The 25,162-nt window shown below is 40.3% G+C and overlaps 1 protein-coding gene across 5 annotated transcripts; it reads left to right on the top strand.

Annotated features, from left to right (window-relative positions):
• The first annotated feature begins 13 nt into the window (after positions 1–13).
• SFXN3 (sideroflexin 3) lies at positions 14–22,855 on the top strand. Of its 5 annotated transcripts, XM_088131712.1 has the most exons (12): positions 61–147; positions 552–612; positions 4,976–5,140; positions 5,854–6,024; positions 7,739–7,837; positions 9,667–9,742; positions 11,737–11,822; positions 13,563–13,690; positions 14,259–14,308; positions 15,981–16,030; positions 18,044–18,091; positions 18,999–22,855. In XM_088131712.1, the coding sequence occupies exons 3-12, from the start codon at positions 4,977–4,979 to the stop codon at positions 19,093–19,095; spliced, it is 969 nt and encodes a 322-aa protein (XP_087987838.1). In that variant the 5' UTR covers positions 61–147; positions 552–612; position 4,976; the 3' UTR covers positions 19,096–22,855. The 5 variants fall into 5 exon arrangements, with proteins under 5 accessions (XP_007424988.1, XP_087987838.1, XP_087987835.1 ...); XM_007424926.3 differs by lacking the exon at positions 552–612 and having other exon boundaries at positions 14–147; positions 18,999–22,853; XM_088131709.1 differs by lacking the exons at positions 61–147; positions 552–612 and adding an exon at positions 1,577–1,706.
• Positions 22,856–25,162: the final 2,307 nt, after the last annotated feature.

Genomic DNA, 25,162 nt, shown 5'->3' with positions numbered 1-25,162 from the left:
GCGGCGATCATTGGCTCTCTCAGCCACGGGCTGCTGCGCTCGGAGCCCTGGCAGTCCTAGGGAGGGGCTAGTCTTGGGAGCTGAGCGCCCCGCAGTTTCAGCGCCGCTGCCGAGCGATTGAGTTGCAGCCGCCGCTCGTAGGAACGAGTGAGTCGATTGTCTTAAAGGTCGCGCGTCCCCCTCAGCCCATCATTTGCTCGCTGTCCCTGCCTCCTGCCTTTTCTTAAACCGGCTTCTAAGCGGATCCAGCCTCTTCCTCCATTCGCACACAGCTTGGAGGGCTCTGTTCATCATCTGTTCCGATTCCCCTCCCGCCGGCGGATATTTTCTGCCCATTCCTAAATGAGTCAGTGATTTGGGTGGAGATCGGTCGCGTCACGAGCTCCTGCGTGCACGAGTCCCGCTGGAAGGGGGAATGAGCGCTATTCGCGAGTCCCAAAGTGCCCATAGGCAGGGAGAGGATGGCGCGTAACACATCCATCCTAGACCAGGGTTCGCGTGGGCTGGACGTCTTATCCGGACTGTAACAGATGATCTTTCTTTCTCTTCAGCTGTACAGGGATTTCTGTTCTGTGCTCGCAACTTTCCTCACGTTGTACTGGCTCCAACCCTGTGAGTCATGCTAAACTGAGAGGTTTACTTGAAATTTCAGGACTGGCTTAAATTTACTTTGTGACTTTCACAGTTTAGTGGGATTTCAGGTTGCATCACCCTACAGTCTTCCAAGACTGTACTCACCATACCCACTTTCCCTTATCCAGCTTTCCTGTCCAGGGTGGCTATTGGTTCTATGGCAGGAATAATGGGAGCTGAACCCCCACATGTAAAGGGTGTCAGGACAGGTGATATCTACATGGCATGCAAGCTGCGTGGGAAGGGCTCTGCCCATAGGACTGAAATGATTGAATGACTATTGTAGGAGGCAATGATTTAAAAAAAACTAATTTACAACCTGGATTGCGAATTGGAAGGGGAAGTCCTCTATTTGATAGAATTCAGACTTTCTGTATGTGTGTATAAATTGTTGGAAAAGGGAGAGGTTGCTCCCTTGGAATGGAGGCATTTGGTCAAATTCTGGACTGGGTTTTAGCAGTTTAAAAGTAATGTCTAAGTAGCCCTCTTTGATTCTTCTATAATTTAAGCACAGATTTGTGCTCGGTGCTCAAATGTCAATGCCTGTTTCAATCATATGTAGCCAGTGTATATTAATGAAACAATTAAAGTAATGAAAATGGCTGTACATGACATTGAAATAGGCTTTAACTTGAGATCATCTGCCACTCATGCAGCCAAGCGTCATGTGACAGCCCTATAAATCCTCCAAAGAATACATCTGATTAAATTAGGTCCATGTATTTATTTATTAAAATGTTTATAGCTTGCTTGCTATTATATGGATTTCCGGTATGTTCAAGTTACAGTATAAAATTATAAAACAGTGAAATAAATAAAAAATAAGGACTCCTTCGAAAGATTAAAATAGCAATAGTTACAGGACTTGTATGAAGACTTCCTGCTAACTGGACCTAGAGAACATGCCTAATGTCACAGTGTCACCTTTGTCACATTGTCAGCCCATGAGACAAAAAACCAGCTCTTCACTTGGCAGCAAGAAGCAAGTGGTGGCCCAGACTGGCTTCCAAAACTGAAATGGCACAACAGAGAAGGCCCTCTCCTGAATCTTCCCAGAACATACTTCTGAGACAGTGAGCAGCAATCTTCCACAGATATTAATGTTTGAGTAGGTACATACTGGCAGGGACACTCCTTTTAAAGAACATTACAAAATTTTGAAGTACATTGTTTATAGCAGCCAGTGATAGTTCCCTTAGGATCAGTGTTTTATGATATCTAGCCAGCAGTGTCTGCATGGGGCAGAGGGAAAAAATGGGGTCTGAGTGATAAACATAGTATTTTGGGGTTGCAACACAAGCCCCGCTCCTTTTCTATGTGTGTTGCAGCATCTCATGCATGTCCCAAAGTTGGAGAGCTTGAGGTGCAATACTGTGATGTTGCTTTCATCATTCTAATAAAAGCAGTGTGGACAGCCCTGTCTCTAGCGGTGGGTTCCAAGCCACCTTCAAGGGCAGTTCCATGCACATTGCAGTACTCTAATCTGACAGGCCAGAGATGGAACTAGCACAGTTACTTGTGGCCACATCACCCCTCCCCCAAAAGGGTTGCAGACAGTTGCACCTGATCAAATGAACTGTGGGCCATTTGGGCTTGAGTGACAGATGAATCCAGGAGAATTCCATGGATGGTCATCTGCTCCTTCAAGGGGAGTGCAACTCCATCCAGAGCCACTTAGTCCATTCCTGAACTTGTGAGCCACCAATCCAAAGCACCTCCATCTTCTTAGGGATCACTCTGTTTATTGGTCCTCATGTAGCCAAACACCTGTCCAACATCTGCCACTATCACATGTTAATGAGCAGAGAAAAAAACACAGCTGGGTGTTGTTCTTTTTTGGGGGGGGGGAGGTACCTTTGAATCATTGTTGACTCCTGCACTTTTCTTGGCAAGATTTTGGAAGAGGTTTGCCATTGCCTGCTTCCTAGGGCTGAGAGGGTACGACTAGCCCAAGGTTACCCAGCTGGCTTCATGTCTAAGGCAGGACTAGAACTCATGGTCTCCTGGTTTCTAGCCCAGTGCCTTAACCACTACACCAAACTGGCTCTCTATTCTTGTATTAGTAGCACCTATATGCCCTGTTGATCTCAGTCAGTTACTCAATATAGTTATTAAACAGCAAAAATGATAGCCACTACCCTGAAGGTAGGTGTGAAATTGTTGAAGACCAGTGCTGCCTACTCCACCCTCAGACAATTGTGATTAAAAGAGATGATTTACAAAGATGGAAGATAAAACAAAGATCAAGTCCTGCTAGTAAGACTAGAGAACCAAGTTTTAGCAAATCCCAGGTGCTTATTTTTGGTTCTGAATAGTGCCCTACAATTTAAACACAAGGATCTCATTATTCAGAACTTTTTTTTTAAAGTTAGGCCAAAAATTATGCATTTGAATATTTTTTCCTCTCCCCCCTTAATTTCTTTGGTTTCAACAGTCATAGAAATGGTCTCCTATGTGTGAAAATTGTGGAAAAAATCTTCATTATTGAGAAAAGTGAGATAATCTACTTAGCCAACTTGTTAGACCTTTTCCCAACCCCAGCCTACTTCTCATTTCTTTGTTGATGCCCTTTTTGTTCACTACTGGGAACAGAACTTAAATCCATGAAGTATTATTGGATTCACTCTGAATCCTTGCGCTTGTTTTGAGGAAAAGCTCAGAGCATTGGCTCTAACAGTGCATTACACTAGCCTTTCTTTTTTGCTGTCACTGTGCCTACCCGGATTTTTGTTCAAAAGGACTATTCCATTTAGAAAGTACTTTTGAATATCAGAGATTGACCTTTTTCTTTGGAAAGAGAATGTTTGTTGTTTTTCTTATTGCCTAGGAACTAAGCTGGATATGGAAAATGAGATTTAAAGAGCAACCAATGCTTCTTTAGAAAGTGCAGAGATCATGGTAGGAGGGAGCCCTTCTCTAGTGCTGATGGAAATCTTATTGCCTTCAGTAATTTAAAATGAAAAAAAAAACCTTTATTAAAGCATTATTTTGGCTTAGTCTTAAAGGCTAAGAAATAATTAACATATAATGTTGATCAATTGATTATGTATATTGCGGTGGCCCAGCATTGCTTTGATACATACCTTGCAGGAGTAGAAAGCACAATAACTAGGAAAGGATACTGAGGCAATAAATCATAGCTTGTTTAAGCATGGGTTGTTGAATGCCAGTTGGTCGAATTTACACAATATGCTGACAAAACCATTGTTTACAAACCACAGTGGCTGAGCCAAAGCCACACAAATCACAATTTGATTTAGCATGAGCTGTGAACCATGCCAGAGAATACTGTGATACTAATTGGGCAGATTTCCTCAAGAATGAAGAGTGTCTCAAGAGCAAAGCAGGAACACATCAGGATGTGAGAGAGGGGCAAGGACAAAATATGATCTGTTGTCCTTTTAGGTGGGTATAAATGAGAAATACATTTCAGGATGGCCTTGCACAAGTCTGATAAATATTCCTGTATGGCTTATTCCTATTCTGTTAGATGGGATGGCCAATTAGTTTTTAATAGGAGGCAGCTTTCAGGACAATAAGATGGTCATGTCCCACAAACCTATCAAGCTGGTTAACATGTGCCCCCAATCTATGACCTATTCAACAAACCAAATTTAAAACAAACTACAGCTTAATGTCAACCAGCATCACTGTGAAGTTGCCTGTTTTGGTCTCTAAAAGCAATGGCTGTTTTAAGAAGTGCCATTGCATGTAAAAAAGCTATTTGTGTGGCTAAAAGAACAGATAAGTTTCATTGGCTGCCTTCTAGACCAAACTCAAGGCTCTGATTTGGGAGTCTGAGTTATCTGAAGGATCACCTGGGTCTGTATGAGCTTGCCCAAGTATATTAAAACCATTGTCTACTTTCTGGATTGCTAGTTAAAGCCATTCAGTTAGCAAATATCAGGAATGGGATCTTTTGGTGTTGTGTATGCTCCATAGGATGGCTGTGTGGATACTGTAGTAAACTGTAGACTTAATCATCATAATTTGTATGCAAGTTTGGAGCCATTTAGTGAGTAGTGGACTAATAATCAAGGAAGTATTATTTTTTTTGAAGTGAATAAACACACCTCTGTATATGCCATATCTGCCTGTCTCCCTCCCCACTCTAGTTATTATTAGGTTCAAAGGAAGTCAGCAGAAAACATACTCTTCTTGAAAGGGTACCATATATTTTGTATCTTTCTTGAAAATCTCCAAATACTCTGAATGCCAAATCTTAACCAGGGGAAAAGATAGAATGGTAGTAAATTGAGGATGTGTCAATCTCTTGTGTGTCTCTGTATTCGCTGTGCAATGATATGATTATTTTGCTTTCTTTCTTTGCCTTCTTGCACAGAATGTCTGCAGAACTGTCTTTGCTCATCAACATAAATGAGCCACGATGGGATCAGAACACCTTCATGGGGAGAGCAAAGCATTTCTTCACAGTGACAGATCCCCGCAACCTTCTGCTTTCTAGCAAGGCCCTAGAAGATGCCCGAAGAGTGATACAGGATTACAGGTTCTCTTGGAGAGTTGGTGGGAGGCAGTTGTAATGACAAGAGAGAATCCTAACATGTATATTTTTGGTCCAAGTTGTTTAAAACACCTGATGGAACTGTGATCCTCCGTTTCCACTTCTCTCTTCTAGATGCTGGGATGATAGAGCTTCTTTCCCTCTGTCCCTCCTCCTCCTCCATTGTTCTTCTGAGCATTATCTACTGTTTGTAACATTCAGCAGGGTACCTGTGATAAATAGAATATATTCAGTGAAAGTAGAGGGAAGAGAATTTATACAGGTGAAGCTGGGCTGGGAAGGTGACTCTCACTGAAGATCTGAGGAAGGTCTTTTTTGTTTGATTGAACTTCTGTAGTAGTAATTTAGTGGTGGGAGTCTTGGGGTAGCTCAAGACTATTGCACGATCTTTTTATGCAATCCCAAATTAGGATTTGGAATGTGTGAAGAAATGTAGCCTAGGGTTTCTTCGACAGAAGCTTAGGGAGGTTGGGCCCTGTGAACTTGGGTGAAGAGAAGAGCAAGGAGCCTCCATTCGGTCTTCCTTTCTGAAATCCTTTTTGCTCTAGGGGATTCTGGGAGTTATGAATATAGCCCCTCTGTTCCCTAAACCTATCTCCACCCCTAGCATTAATCTTTTCTTCAGCAATCTCCACAACATCACATTTCATTTCTTTGAACTACCATCATTTTCCTTTCATTTTTGTGGATCTTTCCAGAATGGGTAAGGTAGCACCAGGCCTGACTGAGGACCAACTATGGCGGGCAAAATACATCTGTGACTCTGCCTTCCATCCAGACACTGGTGAGAAGATGATCCTGATTGGACGTATGTCTGCCCAAGTGCCTATGAACATGACCATCACTGGATGCATGCTCACCTTCTACAGGCACGTGTGTATCTACTAAGGTCTGTCCTCTTGTGTGGGCATAGGATACAGAGAGGTGTGAGATAAGACACCCATAACTAAGGGCCAAAGAGGCATGTGATGAATGAATGAGAGAGCAGCTTTTATTTTACTTTATGAAAAATAGCAATTCCTGGGGTCAAGGGAATATTCAGACCTGATTAGTATGCTAGAAATATAATTTTTTTGTTCCATAGATTGCTCAAGCTGCTATTAGTTGGGGGGGGGGCAGGGGGAAGAAGAGACAATATGGCTGTTTCCCCCAGTAAGTTTCAATATTGGATCAGAGGAGGTGATTTAAGGCAAGAAAGCAGTGTAGATAGGGGGGAAATTATCTTAATTCCCCCCTGCCAAATATGTTTGGTTTTAATGAAAAAGATGCTGGTCTCCTGCATGATATATGCTTGGCTTTAATCTGAAAGTAAGGGGACACAGCTTATTGGGGTAAATAGCATTATCTGGTCATTTGACTTTCAAGCACTAGAAAGGAATGGAGAATAAGGTCCTTAAAGCCAGAAGTGTGCAAAAGGTAATGAAGGCCATGTCTGTCAACTTCAGTTTGGCTCACTTTCTCATTCTTCCAATGGCTTAAAATGAAACCTTGAACTGACTATAGGGATTTTGGTGTAGATTCTTCCTAATGCATACTTTTTGTATGGACTTTTTCCTAACTTGTGGGTGATAGTACATATATACTCTGCAGCATATATATCTGCAGCAGATATATTGCTCTGTGAATCTTCTTTAAAGGGTTCCAAAAAAGAAAAGCATTTTGATTTGCATTTTGATTTGAGAAGCATGATGTAAATAAGTTTGGATGAAACGCAAGCCCCAACATTTCTTTCTCCATCTGTAGCTGATATTCAGAACAAAGTCCTGACCTCAGAACTGTTTAATTCTAAGTGCCTATTTGTTGCCTTGTTCTGGTTAGTGGATCTTGGGATTCTAAATAAGGCAGATTCCCCCAGATCTGAAGGCTCCACACCCTTGCTTTAATTGCATGACACTCACATTGTACACTTAGGTCTGGTTTATTCTCCAAGTTGTTAAAGTATACCATTGTCTGTTTATTTTATGTGATAACATTTTATGCAAAACTGTGAGCATGGTAGGTATAGATTTTATGCTTTATGCATATAAATAACTGCAATGCAGCATTTTAAAATTCAAACTATGTATGAAAATTAGCAAAGGTGTTCATGCATGCAAATGGGTTCTCTGGAAAGTCCTGAGTGGCTTCAGTGATGAGCATGTATGTAAAACCATTTAGAAATGTAGGCATTTGCAGGGACGCATGTTAAGAATGTTTGCAACTTACTTGTTAATAAGGGAAACCACAGCTAGGCCTCTTGAAGTGTATGCACAAATGTGTGTGATTGTACACTAAGACAAACAAGCACAGTTTTCCTAGGATGCAGAGGGTTAGCCTGGCATTTTGGTTTCTCTGATAGCTTTCTGTCTTGCCTGCCCGATGGTTCTGGCAGACCTGACTGTCTCTTTTCCATGGAGTCCTTGGTGTTCTCTGAGCTTGGTTGTTTGCTTGCAGGCATTCCATTACCCGACTAGGTAACATCATCAGTGCCTAGTTGGGCAATGAAACATCTGCAAGCAAACAACCAAGCTGAGAGAGCACCAGGGACGCCACAGTTCAATCCTGGACTACATATATTCTCTTCTATTGTCTCTTTTCCTGCAGGACGGCTCCTGCTGTGGTTTTCTGGCAATGGGTGAACCAGTCATTCAATGCCATTGTTAACTATACTAACCGGAGTGGAGATGCACCTATCACTGTCAAGTAAGAAAACACTTGGTTTACCCAAAGTAACTGGAAGTGAATACTATAAACTTCCCTGCAAAGAGTTGCATCCAGTGGTCTTGAGCTACCTGGCCCTATGCCAGCCATGAGCTATGGCAGTTTCTAGGAAGTGCCATTTTCAGGACTCAGTGTTTACCTGGGAAGCAGAACAGGAGATCTCAGTGCTACCTGTTCTCTAATTCCAGATATGATTTGTACTCCTGAAGATATTACTTCCACCTCACCATTTTATTCGTTTTCTTTGTTTACTGAGCTTATAGGTTGCTCCAACTGTTGATGATTATGAGCAGTACACATATCTAACATACGTAAACTGGGTTAAGATCATAAAAATAAAATAATAAAATAAAAAACGTATCAACATACATAAGTACCAGGAATATCAATTACATTAACCAAAAGGAAAGAGAAAAAATATCCAGTGCTAAAGGGAACAAAATCACAACATCTAATCCACAAAGCCTGCTGGAATTGCCAAGTTTAAATACCTTCTTAAAACTCAATAGGATAGGAGCTATTTGGATTTCTGGGGGAACTCTGTTTCACAGAAGGGGGGGCAGCAATTGAAAAGGCTCCCTTCTGTGATCCTGAGAGTGATGTTCCCTAAGTGAGGGGATACAGAGGGAGCCTACTTGATCAGATCTTACTGCACAGGCAAATCTATTGGGAGAGTGGTCCCATAGATACATAGGTTCTGAGCCATGTAGGGTTTTAAAAGGTGATAACCTGCACCTTGAATTGTATCTGGAAGCCAACTGGCAACCAGCGCAGCTCTAAAAGTAGTGGGATTACATGGGCAAATCAAGATGCAGCTACAAGCTGCTTCATTCTGGTAGGTACTGAATGCTTTTCATGGCTAGTTCTATGTAAAGCATATTGTAATAATGAAAGGTGCCTGAGGCAGTGATACCTCCCTCTGAATTGGATTGATGCTGTTTTGGTTTAGAAATGATCCACATTAGGTCCATGAGTTCAGAATTCAAATGCGTCATCATTTACAAAATGATGCATTTCACAGCCAGTATTTCTAATACATATTTGAGCTGGTATGTACTGTTAGATATTTAATAAACAATTTTGTCCTCCATGTTGGAGAGTTCAGGGGGATGATTTTTCAAAGTGTAAGTGAGGAAGTGATGGGAAGTAGTGGGGATCGTTGAGCATTTTAGAAAGGAAGACTAAAGGGAGAGGTGACGTTAGCAGTGTTGGGATACAACCTCTGTGGAAGAGAACTGCTGTGCAGAAGCAGAAGGAATATGAAGAGGGCAGGGGAAATTAACAATGCTGGAGACTATGTGAAAAAATAAACCTACTTATTCCCGAGACTTTAACCGTGAGTGACCTGAGTGACAGGCATGGCTCAATTTGATAAAGGTAGGCAGCCTCTTTTGGCCTAGTGTGCCATGCTTCATTTTTGTGTCCTCAGAGACCAGTGATGTCATCCGAGTGGGCAGGACTGGCATTTTCAGTCTGGTACTTTTGTATTTTGGTAAGGCTTTAAGAAACTTGTCATTCATTTTGCCCTTAAACCCCTATAGAAAGGCTCCATAAGCTTCTGCAAGGTTTAAGGCACCATTATGCTCCTTAATCTTCCAACCAGCCCCAAATACAATCTGAAAACTTTGATTTTGCCTATCCCTGATCAGAGGTAGTATATATGCCCTATGATACTCTGAGGCTGCTTATAGCCTACAGTGTGTAAGATTGCTACCCACCCTGCCACAATTCTGGGATTGGAGTAAGGACTGGGGTTAGGTTAGACAGGAGGGAGTGTCTTAGTGTCACCCAGTTGTCTGCTTCCTTTACAGACAATTGGGCACTGCTTATATCAGTGCTACTACTGGAGCTGTGACGGCGGCGCTAGGACTCAAATCTCTCACCAAGGTAAGAGACTCATTGGCTCTGTCACATCACAGAGGGAAAACATGCACTTCTTGATCAAGCCACTCTGAAGACAGGATTCCTCATCTCTGAAATGAGGGTTAGACATTTGACCTCGCTTACAAAAATGATTTTGTCTCTTTACTTGGTTACCACATGATCTGCCTCTTTGTTTCAGGAGCAGGAGGCTTCATTTTTATCATGGACATTTGGATATTGGTGCAGTCTAGCTATGGAGTTCATGGATAGTTCTTTATCGCATATTAATAAGCCAGGCTAACAATTTCACTCTTTCTATCCTAGTACAATAGATTTAATGTATTAATATCTGTATACATACAAATATTAAGAAATTCCTAATATAGTAATTCTTGTACTGTATACTACATTTATCCGAAAGGAAGATGATTCTGAATGTAATGCCCCCACCCTCCAACACCTGAGAAAATTAGATAGAAAAACTCATCTGCTTTCCTTACCAGATTCTTAAAGAATTACTCTTCCAGTTCAAAGGTTTTGGGGAAAAAGTCTTCCTTTCAGATAATTTTGCATCTCAGGCAGATGTAGGGCCTTTCTCCATTTGCAGCTGACCACAAACATGCCCAAGCAATGTCTTTTTTTCTGCCATTGCTTCATAACCTTGCTTTCATCTTACCCCAACTCATACCTGACCCAGCTTAAAGCTGCCTGAAGCAAATTTCTTCAAGTAACTAACAAGCCATCTTGTAGTTTGTCAGTGTTGCAGTCAGATGTTCCATAGAGGGTGGGATCTGCTTGTTATCCATGGAACACATTAGGCTGGTGTGGATACAGATATTACCTTCTAGTCCCTAATATTTTCATCCAGAGCATTTTGATTTGGACAGTGGGAGAATTGGGTTTGTTCAACCTGGGTTCTCCCCCTGTAAGCATCCGGTCTCTGAGCTGATCCCTGACCAACGGTGGCAGTGGGGATGTTGCAGGGCTGTAGCTAGTTCACAGTGCAACTTTCCCCATGCTTGTCAACTGTTGTTTGGGCTACTTTTCACTAAACCTATAGCACTTTTCTGGCATCCAGAAACTAACATGTTTGAAAGGAGTTCAGTTGTCATCTGATATTCCCTTTGAAAGCATCCATGCAGAACACTTATGCAAAACCACAGCAAGTTCTGACAAATGGCTAAATCTATCAATATAGCTATCTGTAAAACTCACCTGGTTGGTGATATTTATGGGAGGGGGAAAAAAGCCAGGAAAATCCACCAATCCACCAATCCCTGTTCTTAATGTACTCTGAACATTATAAATAAGCACTGGTGTTCCTGTGGCAGGACAGGGGTCTCCAATGGGTGCAGCAAATTGTAGAGTCTTCTGCTGGCACAAGGACTGATGGATAACACACTGACTTGGTGATGAGAAGGAACCTATAGATAAGCATATAGGTTTTAACTACGAGGCCTTGCTTCTCAGGGTCATGCTAGCTTGCATTTTATAAAGCGTTTTAGATGTTGGAAAAGCAGTGATAGTCCTATGTAGTCAACCTTTGGCTATGTACACATCCTAATTGTGTTTAGATTATATCTCATGCTAACAAGAGACTCAGAATTCTTACACTAGCCCCAAAAGAAGAACAAAACTAAACAAAAGAAGAGCAGAGGGCTAGAAGTTGAGACTGTTTTGTTAATGTGTTTTAAGCCTGAGCTCTCTCACCAGTTGGCCTATCTAAGAGGTTTGCCTAGCAAATCAGAGAGCCGCACTTATGCCCCTCTGTATAATCCAGTGCATGAATAAAACAGTATACAGTGGATCTGGCATAGTAGAAGAATGAAGGCTGAAATTTCATTATATCTGTATGGTGAATTCTCAAAGGAACTGAAAAACAGAAGGAATTGATGGCAGTTCCTGACTGCATCAGTGACCCTGTTGTAAAATATAATTCTGTTCATCATGTTATTAATTTAGTCTGTATCACGAATCTTTTTCTTCTCTCCTCATTTCAACCCTCCCCTCCTTGATAGCATTTGCCCTCAATCATTGGACGCTATGTGCCTTTTGCAGCTGTGGCAGTTGCAAATTGCATTAATATCCCATTAACGAGACAAAGGTAAGATGGTATGGTTTGTTGGGTGGAAATGTAATGGGAGAACTGCTCCAGGAAGTTAAACTCCTAATAATTCCTTACAGGTTGCATATTCTGAACGTCTGTAACATTGGATAACAGTAAGATGAGATATGAACATTAAATTTTAGGCTGACCATATTTTTTTTACCCCAATGCTGGATGGTCCCGCGATCATCTAAGAAGAGTATATGTCATAAATAGAAAAATAATTGTAGTGGCAATGAACTTCAATAATAAGTCAATATTTACTTACCTAAACAGATAAACAGAATGATCATGGGTGGGCAGAAAAGCACTGGGAGCGGGAGCAAGTTCCGACTTCCTGCTGACTTCCCCATTGACTTTGCTTGTGGGAAACTGGCAGGGAGCTGGCATGATCGCATGACCACAGTGACACTGCAACGGCCACAACTTTGCAAATAAAACTAGTCTGAACATCATGGAAATTTCAGTTCCACAGGACTAATGGGTTCCAGATATTTTACGCATTCTTTAAGTTAGTGGATTTTAGGTACTTTGATTCAAAAATAGTTGTGGTATAATGCACGTTTGGGCTAATTTGAGGGTACAAACAGACAAACAGATAAACACAGTAAGAGTTGTAGTAGTCTATAGATACCAACTGTAGGCTGAGTCAGCTTCAGCAAAATTATTCCATTGTGTGTATTCAAATCAGAAACTGGGATTTTGAAACAGGAATAGGCAGTATTCTTTTTCCTCTAGTCTTTTCCTCCATACATCTCCTTCCTTCACACATAGCAACTTTCTTTCTTTCACATTTACTCCTTTGCAAATATACATGCAGTACCAAACATGGATTGGGATTTAAAACACTCCAGTGTGTTGGGATTCCACTGGGTGCTTCCTGCCACCCAGTTGAATTAGCACTGGGAACAGCTGAGGTGTATACTAGTCAGTTCTCCTCAGCTGTTTCCTGCAAAAATGAATCTGGGTAGCTGGAAAGTCAACCAAGGACTTCCTGTAGTTCATAAGCAAGAGGTTTTCAATGTATGGCTGGTAGGCTATGCAAGTACTGCAGGTGGATCCTGGTGAGGGTATATACTGTATATGATCAGAAGATTAAAATAGATAATAGATTAGAGAGACAGATGAGAGAGAGAGAGAGAGAGAGAGAGAGAGAGAGAGAGAGAGAGAGAGAGAGATTTAATGTTGGGTGGGAGCACATGCTGTAGTGACTGGCTTCTGTAGCAGTCCTCAAAAGCTTTTGTTGATCATGTGGTGGCCCATATAGTGGAGAATGTTGGGTACTATTGCCATAAACCATCAGTATTATACAACACATGAGAAAAAACAATATAATGAATTGTAGAGAAAAGACAGAATGAGGAATGAAGCCAAATCTCTTGTTACCCATAAGGATGTGTGTACCCTTCTTAATTTTCATAGCTCCAATCTGTTTACAGTGTTGTTCATTGTGTACTGTAACCTCTGCAATCTGTGATGCTTAACTCATCTTATTTGAGACTTGGGCAGTGCCTAATGGGTCTATGGCCCCATAATACATTGTTCCTAAGCAACCTGTTATTGGGAGGAGCGTGGGCAACAGGGAGCAGATTTAATACTTCTGCCCCTAGCCTGGGAAGAGAGGAAGCATGACGATTTGATCTCAGAAGAATCATTGCATCTTCAAAGGCAGAAGAAAGGAAAGGCTGTCTGTTGCAATAAATAGAGCTTACATTTCCCCCTTAACCATTTCTATAGGGAGCTAAAGTTTGGTATCCCCGTTATGGATGAACATGGGAATCGGCTGGGCGAATCGAAAAAGGCAGCCCAGCAAGCTATTGTGCAAGTGGTGATTTCACGCATTGGCATGGCCGCACCTGCAATGGGTATGTAGTGGCTACTTTGATAAATATTTGAATTTCAGTGAATATTCCTTTTTTGTCCATCTTTTTTTTTTTAATGAGAAATTTTGAATCAAAATTAAAATAACCTCTGAACATAGAGCTTGAAAGCCACAAGGGTTTAATATTATATAACAGGTATTTGTTTAGTCCTTAAAACTTCTGAATTCAGTGGAACTTGCTTCTGATGAGAAGAGTATAAAGAATTATGCTACAGGGAAAGGATGTTAGTCCTTCCCTGTTGAGGCATTAGGAGAGCGACAGATAGGAGAAGAAGCATTTATTATAATATAAGTTTCCATATCTATAACTGGTTCCTAGAATAACCTTCACTAATAAGTCTCATCTTCAGTCATTAACTGTTGCTGAGGCTGATGGGATTTGTAGTCCATACACTCCAGAGAGGAATGCACCTTGAAGGTGGGGAAAAGGTTTCTAATGAAAAAAATATCTCAGTGAGTCCAGTATGTGCAGGTCTTCTCTGTCCCTTCCTTGGGGAAACATGTAGTTGATGTATGTGCTGTCTGACTCTTCTTCCACTTCTTCCCCACAGCCATCCCTCCTGTGATCATGAATGCCCTAGAGAAAAGAGCATTTTTGAAGGTATGATTTCTCTGGTTCTTGATCAAGTTCATGTGCCTCCATGTCTTTATGCTAGAAGGATGTTTTTGTCAGGGTCCCTTCTAGCACAAGAATATGAGGGAAGTTGGCAAAGTTTAAGCCTCATTTTTGCTTTCTGAGTTGCAGCCCTATACAAATGGCAGCTGCAAGAAAAGAAAAGGAAGTTTACTTTTCTTTTTAGAGGTATCACTTGTCATGTTTGGAATCAGGGTTGATTGGATGGGTGAAGAACGTGAAAATCATGTAAATTTTAATTAAACCAACTTTCTCCAATCTGGTCCTCTCCAGATGTGTCAAATTTATAGTTGGAATTGGTACTCATGCTGGCTAGAAGTTGAAGCCCCAGAAACCTGAAGGGCAACAGGTTGAGGAAGTCTGTATTGAAGCAGGGTTTTCTTCCCTTGTTGCAAATAGCAAATATGAGTTTAACATAAAAAGAAACTATCCTGTTACAAATGCCATGTTTAGCTCCTAGTATTAAAAATTATCATGAGGTTAATATGTCACTTCAGTGAGATTGCTAATATTCTGCTACCACTTTAGCCCTGTGATATGGATTTTGGGAACCATATAGTATTTTTCCCCTCATATTTCTGACTCCTATAAACCAGTGTTTCTTAAACTTTTTTCTCTCAGGACCCCTTCCCACTTTTAAAATTTATGGAGAACCCCAAAAGAACTTCTGTTTGTATGGCTTATATTTATTGATATTTACTGTATTAAAAATTAAAATTGCCACATTTGCTGCCATTACCGCTTCTCATGATTGTTTGATGGGATTTTATTATTGTATTATTTTTCAACATAGGCTGGCAAATAATTTTGATTTTGTGGACCCCTGAGAGGGTCTTAGGGAACCCCTGGGGTTCTCAGACCACACTTTGAGGAACACTGCTATAAACCATTAATGTAGGCTTTTGGCAGCTTGTCTTAGATGTCCTTCCAAAGTTTGTGTTATCATTCACTTTCCTACACCAAATATTTATTGCTGAGGACAACAGCTTCTATGAGGACGGTCATTTGTGTCAAAATCAGCAAGATGGCAGATGGAGCATTGTAATCAAGCCCCTTATGTGGCTTTCTATGTGCATCAACATTGCACGTGTGTTCAAAAGAAGTAGGACTTGCATTGTGATGCTCTGCAGTCTTGCTGATTCCCCAGCTCCCCACCCCTTTTCTGGCTAAGGAAATTGTCCAGGTTTTCAGTGCTTTGAATCATATTTCTTTCCCGTATCTGATACGTTTCTGGGTTTAAACAAAAATAGAAATATTCCTAGCAGCAGATTAACCCTATTCAAAAATCAAGTCCTGGGAGCTCTGTTGAGTTCTGTCAGATTTACTTCCAGGTAAGAATGACATGCTTGCAACACTGAAGATATTCCACTGGGGATGAAGGATGGCTGTGGCAAAGGCAGAAGCTGAACTTGCCACAGTGTTGAACTGTGGCATTGTGTTCTTCAGGCAACATGACATTCTGCCTCTGCTTATATATTCTGTGCATCAGGCTCAAAAAGGGCCTGACATCATCTCAAGAAATGTATGACTATGATTGCTACATAAGTAGTTGCACCTCTATAAACTATGAGTAAGAATTTCTGTTTTGGAAAACAATATGAATATTGAGTGCAAACAATTCCTTTGTATTTCCCATCAGCGGTATCCCTGGATGAATGCTCCTCTGCAGATTGGACTGGTGGGCCTGACGTAAGTGAGATCTTTCTCCTGTGCAAATAGAACTGTCCTGGAGCAGATTAATGTTCGCTTTCTAAGCTGCCTTGTAGTGATGCTGAGGCCTGTAAGGTAGAAGGCTAGATGGCCGTTCACTATCACATTCATTGGCCACATCGATGGAAAAGCATCTATGCTGAATTTAGTTAAACCTATATTGGGAGTTTCCTTTGGCCCATGACTTTTAGATTCAGCCTGGTCTGCTTGGGCCTTCATTTTGGACAGCCTTTCTCAAGATTTCCCACATCTCCACATTTGAAGCATTTAGAGGCTGGTGTGTCAGAAAACTTGCCCTGGTGACAGACTGGGTCAGATTTGATATGGTATACCTGATGTTGGATGTGGTGCAGCACCTGAGTTAGCCCCAGCTGACCACTTTCCTTCCACCTCAAGTGGGCGGCCATGTTATAGGGCTTCCATTTCCCCTGAAGTCTGTCATCTGCCAGCCTCCAGCACTTGTCTCCTACTTCCTCTGGTCTTGGGTCCCCTAGATATACCAGGAAGGCAAGAAGAGAAAAGAGGGAACACAATTGGATGAAGATGAGGGGAAGGGAAGAGTAACCTAGACAGGGAAGGGGGCAAAAAATGAGGAGATTCATTTTTTAGGCATCACAAGAAGAATTAAATTTACTGGGTAAGCAGCCTCTCCCAAGTAATAACTAATCTTCAAAGGTATCCACTGCTTCTCAGTAGCAGTAGTGTCTGAAGGCATTTGCAGAACTTTTATTCCACTAAGATGGAAAGTAAAGTCTCCCTTGAACTGAGCTCTTGGTGGCTGTTTGGAGGTGTCCATACTGTTTTCTTGGCAACAATACAGAAGTGATTTGTCATTGCCTTCTCAAATATTCTTTTGATTTCCATGTCTAGCTCATAGTTCTGGGACTTCCTGTATTCTCCAGCCATGTACTAGTAATGTCCAACTTTTAGGGGGAAAAATCTCATTTGGTGAAGAGGATATTTTATTTGTAGTAGCAAGATACATTGTACTATATTCTGAGGAGTATACTATATATCAATATACCCAGACATTAGTAGTAGTCATTACTTATTATTCCTTATTTTTAATAATTACCATTATTTTTAATATATATTCTAACCCTCTTCAAGAATATGAACCTTCCTAGGTAGCTTACAATCTAAAATACAAGATATTTCAATTATTACAAATAATAGTAGTAATAATAATAATAATAAGAAGAAGAAGAAGAAGAAGAAGAAGAAGAAGAAGAAGAAGAAGAAGAAGAAGAAGACGACGACAACTTTATGCTGCAGCATATTATATTACTTTGGTCACATGATGCAGGGACACTTCACAGGACTTCTGGATTTTCTGTACTGGAAAATGTGACTTGGCTTAGAGACTAATGAGGACTTGCACCAATATTTAGCAGGGAGTTCCCATATGTTTGTGAAAATTTGGGGGGACTGTGATCTTTGTGTGGTCTTGGCTATTCCATTCTGAGTATCTAACTTGTACTGTCAGCCCAAAAGCTTTGTGCAGTCCTCTAGCACCACTAGATGATGATCCTGGAGTCTTCCCAAATGTGGTATCCTCCATATTCTGGACTACAACTCCCATTATTTCTGACTGTTGTCGATGGTAGCTGCACTTTGGAATTGTAATCCAAATCATATGCACTGGTTAGGGAGGCTGAATGAGGGTTAACATTCAGTCCTTCCTCTTAAAAATCTAATTAGATTAATGTTGTGGGATAGAGCCTGAAAAGGCATTGGATACTAGAGGGAAACTTTGATTGGGAAGCAAGAGAACTACAGTACAGGATTGTATTATATGTTGTTTTCACTCAGTATTCTGACCAGGTATTGGAAAGTTGACTTATGTAAACCCATCACATACTGTAGACAATCATGGCTGATAGTACTCAAGTGGTTGGTGGGCATGATAGTTATTTTTCCTCATGAGTCGAGTACACAATGAAGAAGTGGCAACCAAAGGTACTTCTCCCATTCTTGTCTTTCTTTCTGTAGCTTGGTGTTTGCTACACCTCTTTGTTGTGCATTCTTCCCACAGAAGAGGTAAGAAGTACTCCTCATATTCTTGCATGTTACTGTTGCTTTCAGTTAGATGCAGTATTTGTTTCCTGGATGTTTCTCAGGAAAGTGTAATCTATAGAATGCATTTCCCCGCAGATCATGCCAAAGTATTGGGGACTGGGAAATATAGCGCAGTGGTAGAGCTTTGCAATGAGAAGATCCCAGATTCATTCTCTGATGTGTCAAACTGGAAAGGTCTGTTCAGCAGCAACAGACAAGAACAGCCATTGTCAGTTGGAGAAGGCTGAAGGCAGAAAGATTGAAAAGCACATTTTCTGACCAACGGCAGCCCTTTGGCTCCTGACATTTCATACTTTCAAGCCCACATACATTCAGGGTTATCTTCATAGCTTTAAGGGCTTTTTAAAAAAATGGACATTTACATATTCTGATGGCCAATTCCATACTGAATATTACATTTTACATTTCTGTGGAATGGTCACAGAAGTGTGGAGTTCATAGAGTCTTGTATTTAACCTGCCTATTTTGTCTCTTGCTTTGTGGGTCAGCACGCCTGGCCTATGAACTAAGTAACTGGATACTGAAATGATATTTGAAATAGTGCAGTCAAATGAATAATTAATAGCACTTTGATTTTACTTGCTTTCTTACAGAAATAATTATCCCTTTCCATTGGCCATGAAGTTGAAAATATAGCTAAACCAGCTTTTCCAACTTAGTAGCTTTGTGAGGGCCATGCTGATTGGAGATTATAGGCGCTGTAATCCAACACCTCCAGAATGCATCATATTGAGAAAAGTCTGTCGAAGCCTGTAGAATCCTAATTCTCTAAGCACAACCTTTCAGTAACCCTAATCCTCTAAGATCTTGGTGTCACATCCATAGGAGGTGTGCTTTCAAGTAAATAGTGTATTATTTCCTTTTGCAGTTCCATGTGGGTGAATCGCCTGGAACCACAAGTCCAGACTCTGATCAGGGAGAAGAACTCTGATATTGAGGTTGTCTATTTTAATAAAGGACTTTAAGAAATGATGCCACATACTACTCTGATATGCAGCAGAAAGAAGTCATTGAGGAACCAGTGAACCAGCACTCCAAAGGAGAAAGTTACATTTTGTAATAATATAATCACTTTTACATGCTTCTTTCTTACTGGCTGTCAAATCTTGGCAGTCCTATGTGCATGATATAACCTTCCTGGATTCAGGAACAGATTATAATCTGGCAGTGTGCTTTTGCTGTGATCAAAGCAGAATCATTCCAGTCTTGACTCAGCTTGATGTCAGCACTAGAGCTGCTGATAGTTTTTAAGCAAAGCCCAATCCCCATATTATGTATAATTCCGCTCTGATGTGTAGGTGTCGTGTGTGAAGGAAAGAGTGTTTGTGTCCATGCATGTAATCCCTGTGAAATAATGTTTAAGAATCATAGAAGTGAGATCATTCTGGGGAGAGGAGACTCCACAGATATAGGTAGTCCCCAGTTTAAGAACGAGTTCTGTTCCCAAAGTCTGTCCTTAAGTCAAATTTGTATGTAAGCCAGAGCAGTATTATTGTATAATACTGTATAAGTAGTATTGTATAATGAACTCAAACCATTGTGTATATAACTTGAATCAATGTGTATTTAACTCACATTTTGTAGGCTCCATTCTTAACTATGGGGCATCCTTCAACTGGGCCTTCTTAACCCAGGGACTACCTGTACCTTAAATTCTACAGGAATCAAATTCAATGGAAAAAGTGACTTGCCCTTCATTTCATTTGAAATCTTTCGTATTCAGCACCTAATAAAAACATCATGGTTTCATGAAGGACTTGCACATGTTTGTGAGCTGCCTATATTCCTGGGATTGTAAAATGGCTTTGCTCCAGCCATCTGTTCTTACAATCAAAACTGGCTGCACAATAACCATCTCTGCATTCTCTTGCTATTTTAGTATTTTTGCAGCCCATGAAGCATTTAGTTACAAAGAGAGCAATACTTGCAGCCCTACTGCTCCAAAACCCATGAGTAGATACAATCACTAGTAAACTATGAAGGTGAGAAAATACTTAGGTTTTCATGGAAACACACTATTTGACCATAGTGAAAGCATATGTGAATATTGTTGCAAGGTGGAGGGGATTCTCTATTAGAGGTCTACAGGTACTCCTTGTTTAGCGACCACAATTGGGACCAGGAACTCGGTTGTTAAGTGAAGCAGTCACTAAGTGACAGTGCACTGTGCTTACAATCTTACTTCAGCTTTCCTCTGCCTTACAGACCTGCAAAGGTCATAAATGTGAGGATTGGTCATAAAGTTACTTTTTCATCACTGTTGTAAGTATGAACAGGCGCTAAACAAGGATTACCTGTATAGGACTGAGCATGCACTTCAAAGATGAAATATTTGAATCTGTAGATATCACAAAAGCATATAGAAAACTGTGATACAAAGATTTGCTTAGATTGTTTCTGAAGACGGATTATTGCCTGTCTTCTGCTTACTATTTTTGAATAACTAAAGCATCATTTTACAATTAAGTATATATTAGGATAACATTGGTTAGCCAAGAATAAGCTCAAAGGACAATAAATAAAGATGGCATTCAAGCTGAAGATTGATTCTTTCAGCTCATCATGTTGCATGTTGTGTTTTCTACTTCATTTGATTAGGCACATACTATGACATCCATATCCTAGGCTTAAAGTATACTGTGGTAATCTTTCTCAAAATAAGAATGACATTATTTACCTATCCTTTCGTTATTATCTTCATCATGCCCATTTTAGAGCACAAATCTTCTTACCCGTAGTGAATATTTGTTTGGGTTACTTTAAGAACATAAATGGCAATATTTGATGCATAATGGAATGTGTAAATATCCCTCCTAGAATGCAGGCATACCTGTGCTTGAACTGAGTCAGTCATCCTGAAGTTATGGCTTTAATCATGTCTCCACAAGGTATCTGCATGGATGGCTGGATGCAACCATTTCCCTGGGCTAATTATGGCACCTGCATTGCAATGCTATGGTTCCTTCTGTCTGCCATGTAGACTTAATAGATCAGTGCAAGGATCAGTCAATTTGCATGCAGTGATCAAAGGCACTGAATCAGTGTATCCACATCCTAGCAGAAATTTTGGGTGGATCTGTCACATTAGCAGCTCCTTAAATGTTTTGAAAAATCTAGGCAAAATAGGCGGCTGAAGCTTCAGAATTCTCTTTACAGATGGAGTGCAGGGAAAAAACACGCTAAGGTGATAATAGTGTGCAGTCCTTTGATTGACAGTATACTGTATGAATCTGGTATTAAATATCATTTGCAACTTTAATTGAAGATTCTTTTTGCCCTTCAGCAGCAGAAGGGCCAAAGAATTTAATTTAGGCACCGCAATGCGTAAGAAGCTCCATTGAAACTGATTTGTGTTGTTTGCAAAATGGAGCAAAAAAACCTAACTTGCCAGAACTGCCTTTCCTAAAGGTGTTGAAGGTCAGTGCTTAATCCAGTTTTCTGTTGTTTTCATCTCTATAGCAAATCACTTATTTTAATCCGAGCAAAACTGCCTACCTTTGGTTCCTTATAAATGTCATTGGTGCTGGAGGCTCAGAAGTTCAGTCAGAGGTTGCTGTGTGCTCTTTATTATGTTTACTCTTAATGAAACCTCATGCAAACCTTATAATATTACAATACCTTTTTGAATTTTTATATCAATTCATTTTCTTTTTATATGCTAGGTTGTGGTGGAGGCCTATTTTATCAAACTAAAAATTATTTCTGTGCAGCAATCCATATGTACTCCATATCATCATGCCTCTTGTATGGCTTTAAATAAGGCCATTGTTTCCAAATAAAGAATATAATTTCTGTCTCTTGAACATGATACAGTTGCTGTCTTGGAGTGATGGAACACATGCACATATGGTTCTTGTTTCTACTTAATGAATTTTAATCTCCATTGACTGTGTTAAGGAAAGGAGTTGCATAGCTGGTAACAAAACTCTTCTATGCCTTCTTCTCTTCTGGTTTGAGGCACTTGTGTCTTCAGGGGTTAGCCTCTTCTAAAGGCTAACCTTTTTTCCCTTAAGGTTGAATTATCCCAACCCACAATGTAAGAGCCCAGCTGTCTTTTTTTACTATGTACCTTCCAGATGTGTAGGGCTACATTCTTCATTATCACCAGCAAGCCTGGCCATCAGATTTGACTGAATTTTCATGATCCCCAAAAAGCAACTCTTGCCACTGAACTGGGAACTTGAAATCTCTGGCCAATCCTTAATATCTGCAAAAAACCCTGCAACCTATGACACAGCCACTCCCATAAATTGACATGTCATGACTGAGAAAAGAATTGAGCACAAAGCCCGGGAGGAGGAGCAGATGCTTCCTGCCTGTGCGTTTCCCCAGCTGCTGGCCATTGATGCTTCCTGCCCTATTCCCTCCTCCCACTACCTCTCAACGAGCATATTGCATGGAGGGTTGTGGGGATGAGGCATCAATCAATGGCTGATAAATAATGTAGGAGTCTGGTGCAATAAGACTTGTCACTTGTAATGCAGCATTCATAAATTAAAGATGAAAAGGTACAAGGCTCTTGCCAAAAAAATGAAGACAAATTTTTAATAGCTTGCCAAGATGCTGTGAGATGGAATACTCCAGAAAAATGAATTACATTTTTATTATGTGTTTTATTATGCTGTAATGAACAGAATTAAGAGAGAATACAATACATTTCTAATACAGTTGAATGAAAGGAGACTCCCTCCCTCCCTCCCTCCCTCCCTCCCTCCCTCCCTCCCTTCCTTCCTTCCTTCCTTCCTTCCTTCCTTCCTTCCTTCCTTCCTTCCTTCCTTCCTTCCTTCCTTCCTTCCCTCACAAAGGATCCCCCCCTTGTGGCCCCCTGCGTTTGAAGGAATATGCTGTTGAATGTAGAGATATATTTCATGGAAGAGTAAAGGGTAGGTTGTTTTCACTGAAGTGTGGGAAGGAGTTGTATTCCAGCTTACATGGAAGCCATGAAAAGATGATATTCAGATAGACGGTGAAGAAAAAAGTTATACATTCCTTGGATGGAGACAGAAGGGTTTCAGGTGAAAACTTGACTGGTTACATCAAAGAAATATGTGAAAATAACACTCTTTCTTACCTCTGTAATTCTTGGCTGTCTCCACGTATCCTCTCTCCTAAATTCTCTGCTGTCTGCGGTTCCATTAATTTCTCTGAACTAGTGGATCCTAGGTGTTGAATGAACTAGGTGTTCATTGGTCACATCAAAATAACTGGTAAATCACAATTACACTGAGTCAAATTAATTTTTTCTCCTAAATCAAAGTATACACATAACTCAGATTTTAAATATTAGACCAAAAAAAAAAAGCCAATTGGGACAAAAGAAAATGTCTGAACTCTATATTGGGGCAGAATTTATTCAGTAATAATTATTGAAAAGGTTTAATAACTCCCTTCACCCTCTTCATTGCTGATGGCATCTTGTCAAACAAAACACTGTTTAAAAAATCCTGAAGCATAAACCAATTGACACTGAAAAAAGCCCCTCTGCCTTCTTTTGTTGTTGCTAATGGGAAGAAATTAGTATATTGTATTAGTGCTGTATTAAAATCACAAACTCTTGGCTTGTATGAGTCTTAACCTGCCTATTTGATAAATTGTTGAAAATGAACTAGATTATAACTGGAAATAAATTATAAAATACAGTGAAATATATAGATTCTCTCCAACAGCTCTGCAAATTTTTTGTGGACTACTTAGATGTTGTTCAAAGAGAACTAATGGTCCATAGACCAGAATATGAGAATCTCTGTGTTTAACTATTTCTTAGCCTCCCTGCATTGGCTACCTGCCTCCTTTTCTAAGGCACTATTTTTTCTGCCTTCTCTGTCCATCTGGCCCCCACCTGCCCTTCCCCTCTCTTCAGAATATGACCTTTATTCTGCCCCCTTCTCTGTGACAGTCAAAAAATCAGCAATCTCTACTAGGGGCTTTACCTTCTCCATCACCTGCTTAACAACCCTCCCTTGATTTCAGTATGGAGGCACACATCCTTTGTGGCCCCCTGTGTTTGAAGGAATGAATGCCTCTTTTCAAAGCTGTCTTTTCTGCTGTGTTAGAGTCCCTTGTAGTAGGCATGTTTTTAGAGATTGTCTCACGGTCTTTGATGCTCAGCTTTGATCCTCCCACAGCACTGCACAAAAGGTCAAGGAATAACCAGTAATGAATTCAAAAAACAAGCAAACTCCCAATCTGTTTGGGAAGTTGCTTATATGCTGTTTAAGTAGGAACCTAATGCCTGCTCAATTATAAAGCAGAAAAAACTGCATTACAAGTAAAGCTATATGTACTGTACTTAATAACAATTGGCAATCATATGTAAAGCTTTGCTTCACATCCATTATAACAACATTACTGCACAATGTATTGCACTTCATATGAGACATCTGATAAAATATTTACAATACAGGGTGTGAAATCACCCCTTTCCAATGTCTCAAGAATACATGAGATTGCTTGTTCAGGTTGCTTGATTCATTCTGAACAAGCCACCCTTCACTACTGCACATTATTTTTAAGCCACATAACTTAGAGACTTGGGTTTCAGTGGCTACATTTGTTATATCATTGATCACCCTAAGCCATGATTTGTTGACAAGCCACAGTTAGTGGGGTTCATACATTACACTAAACTATACACCATAGTTTATAAACCATAATGGGATGGATTGACATTCCAGTAAACTGTGCCCAAACAACCCACATCATGGTTTAATGCAATGTGCACCTAGATATGCCTCTTTTGGAGATACTCAATATATCTGATTTATGAGGTTTCCAAAGTTCTTTTCTGCCTTTCTTGCAACCCTCCTTGGCTTCAGCATGATGGTGGAGTCTAACCCACCATCTAAAGCAAGATTAGACATGCCAAGAAAAGAGAAACTTAAACATCCTTTTCCATTCCCCTTTTTAAAAAGAATGTTTGAAGATAGCAATCATTCTAATTTTAAAATAGAACATTGTATGTTATTAAGAGAAAGAGATGAAATTTAGACATCAATTATCTCAAATGAGCAAAAAATAAATCTCTCAATCTTT

This window comes from Python bivittatus, unplaced genomic scaffold, assembly GCF_059951505.1.
Source record: "Python bivittatus isolate LINGU-HERP-01145 unplaced genomic scaffold, Pbiv_v1 ctg000980_np1212, whole genome shotgun sequence".
NCBI classification, from domain to species: Eukaryota; Metazoa; Chordata; class Lepidosauria; order Squamata; family Pythonidae; genus Python; species Python bivittatus.
The sequence above is the reverse complement of the archived record's forward strand: the minus strand, read 5'-3'. Positions and strand labels throughout refer to the sequence as shown.

Bases quoted from the DNA above. Each gene is read 5' to 3' on its own strand.
- SFXN3 (XM_088131709.1), top strand. From the start codon at position 1,651: ATGGCACAACAGAGAAGGCCCTCTCCTGAATCTTCCCAGAACATACTT. The intron at 6,025-7,738 runs GCACGTGTGTAT...CTTTTCCTGCAG, and splicing joins TGCATGCTCACCTTCTACAG to GACGGCTCCTGCTGTGGTTT. The intron at 7,838-9,666 runs GTAAGAAAACAC...CTTCCTTTACAG, and splicing joins GATGCACCTATCACTGTCAA to ACAATTGGGCACTGCTTATA.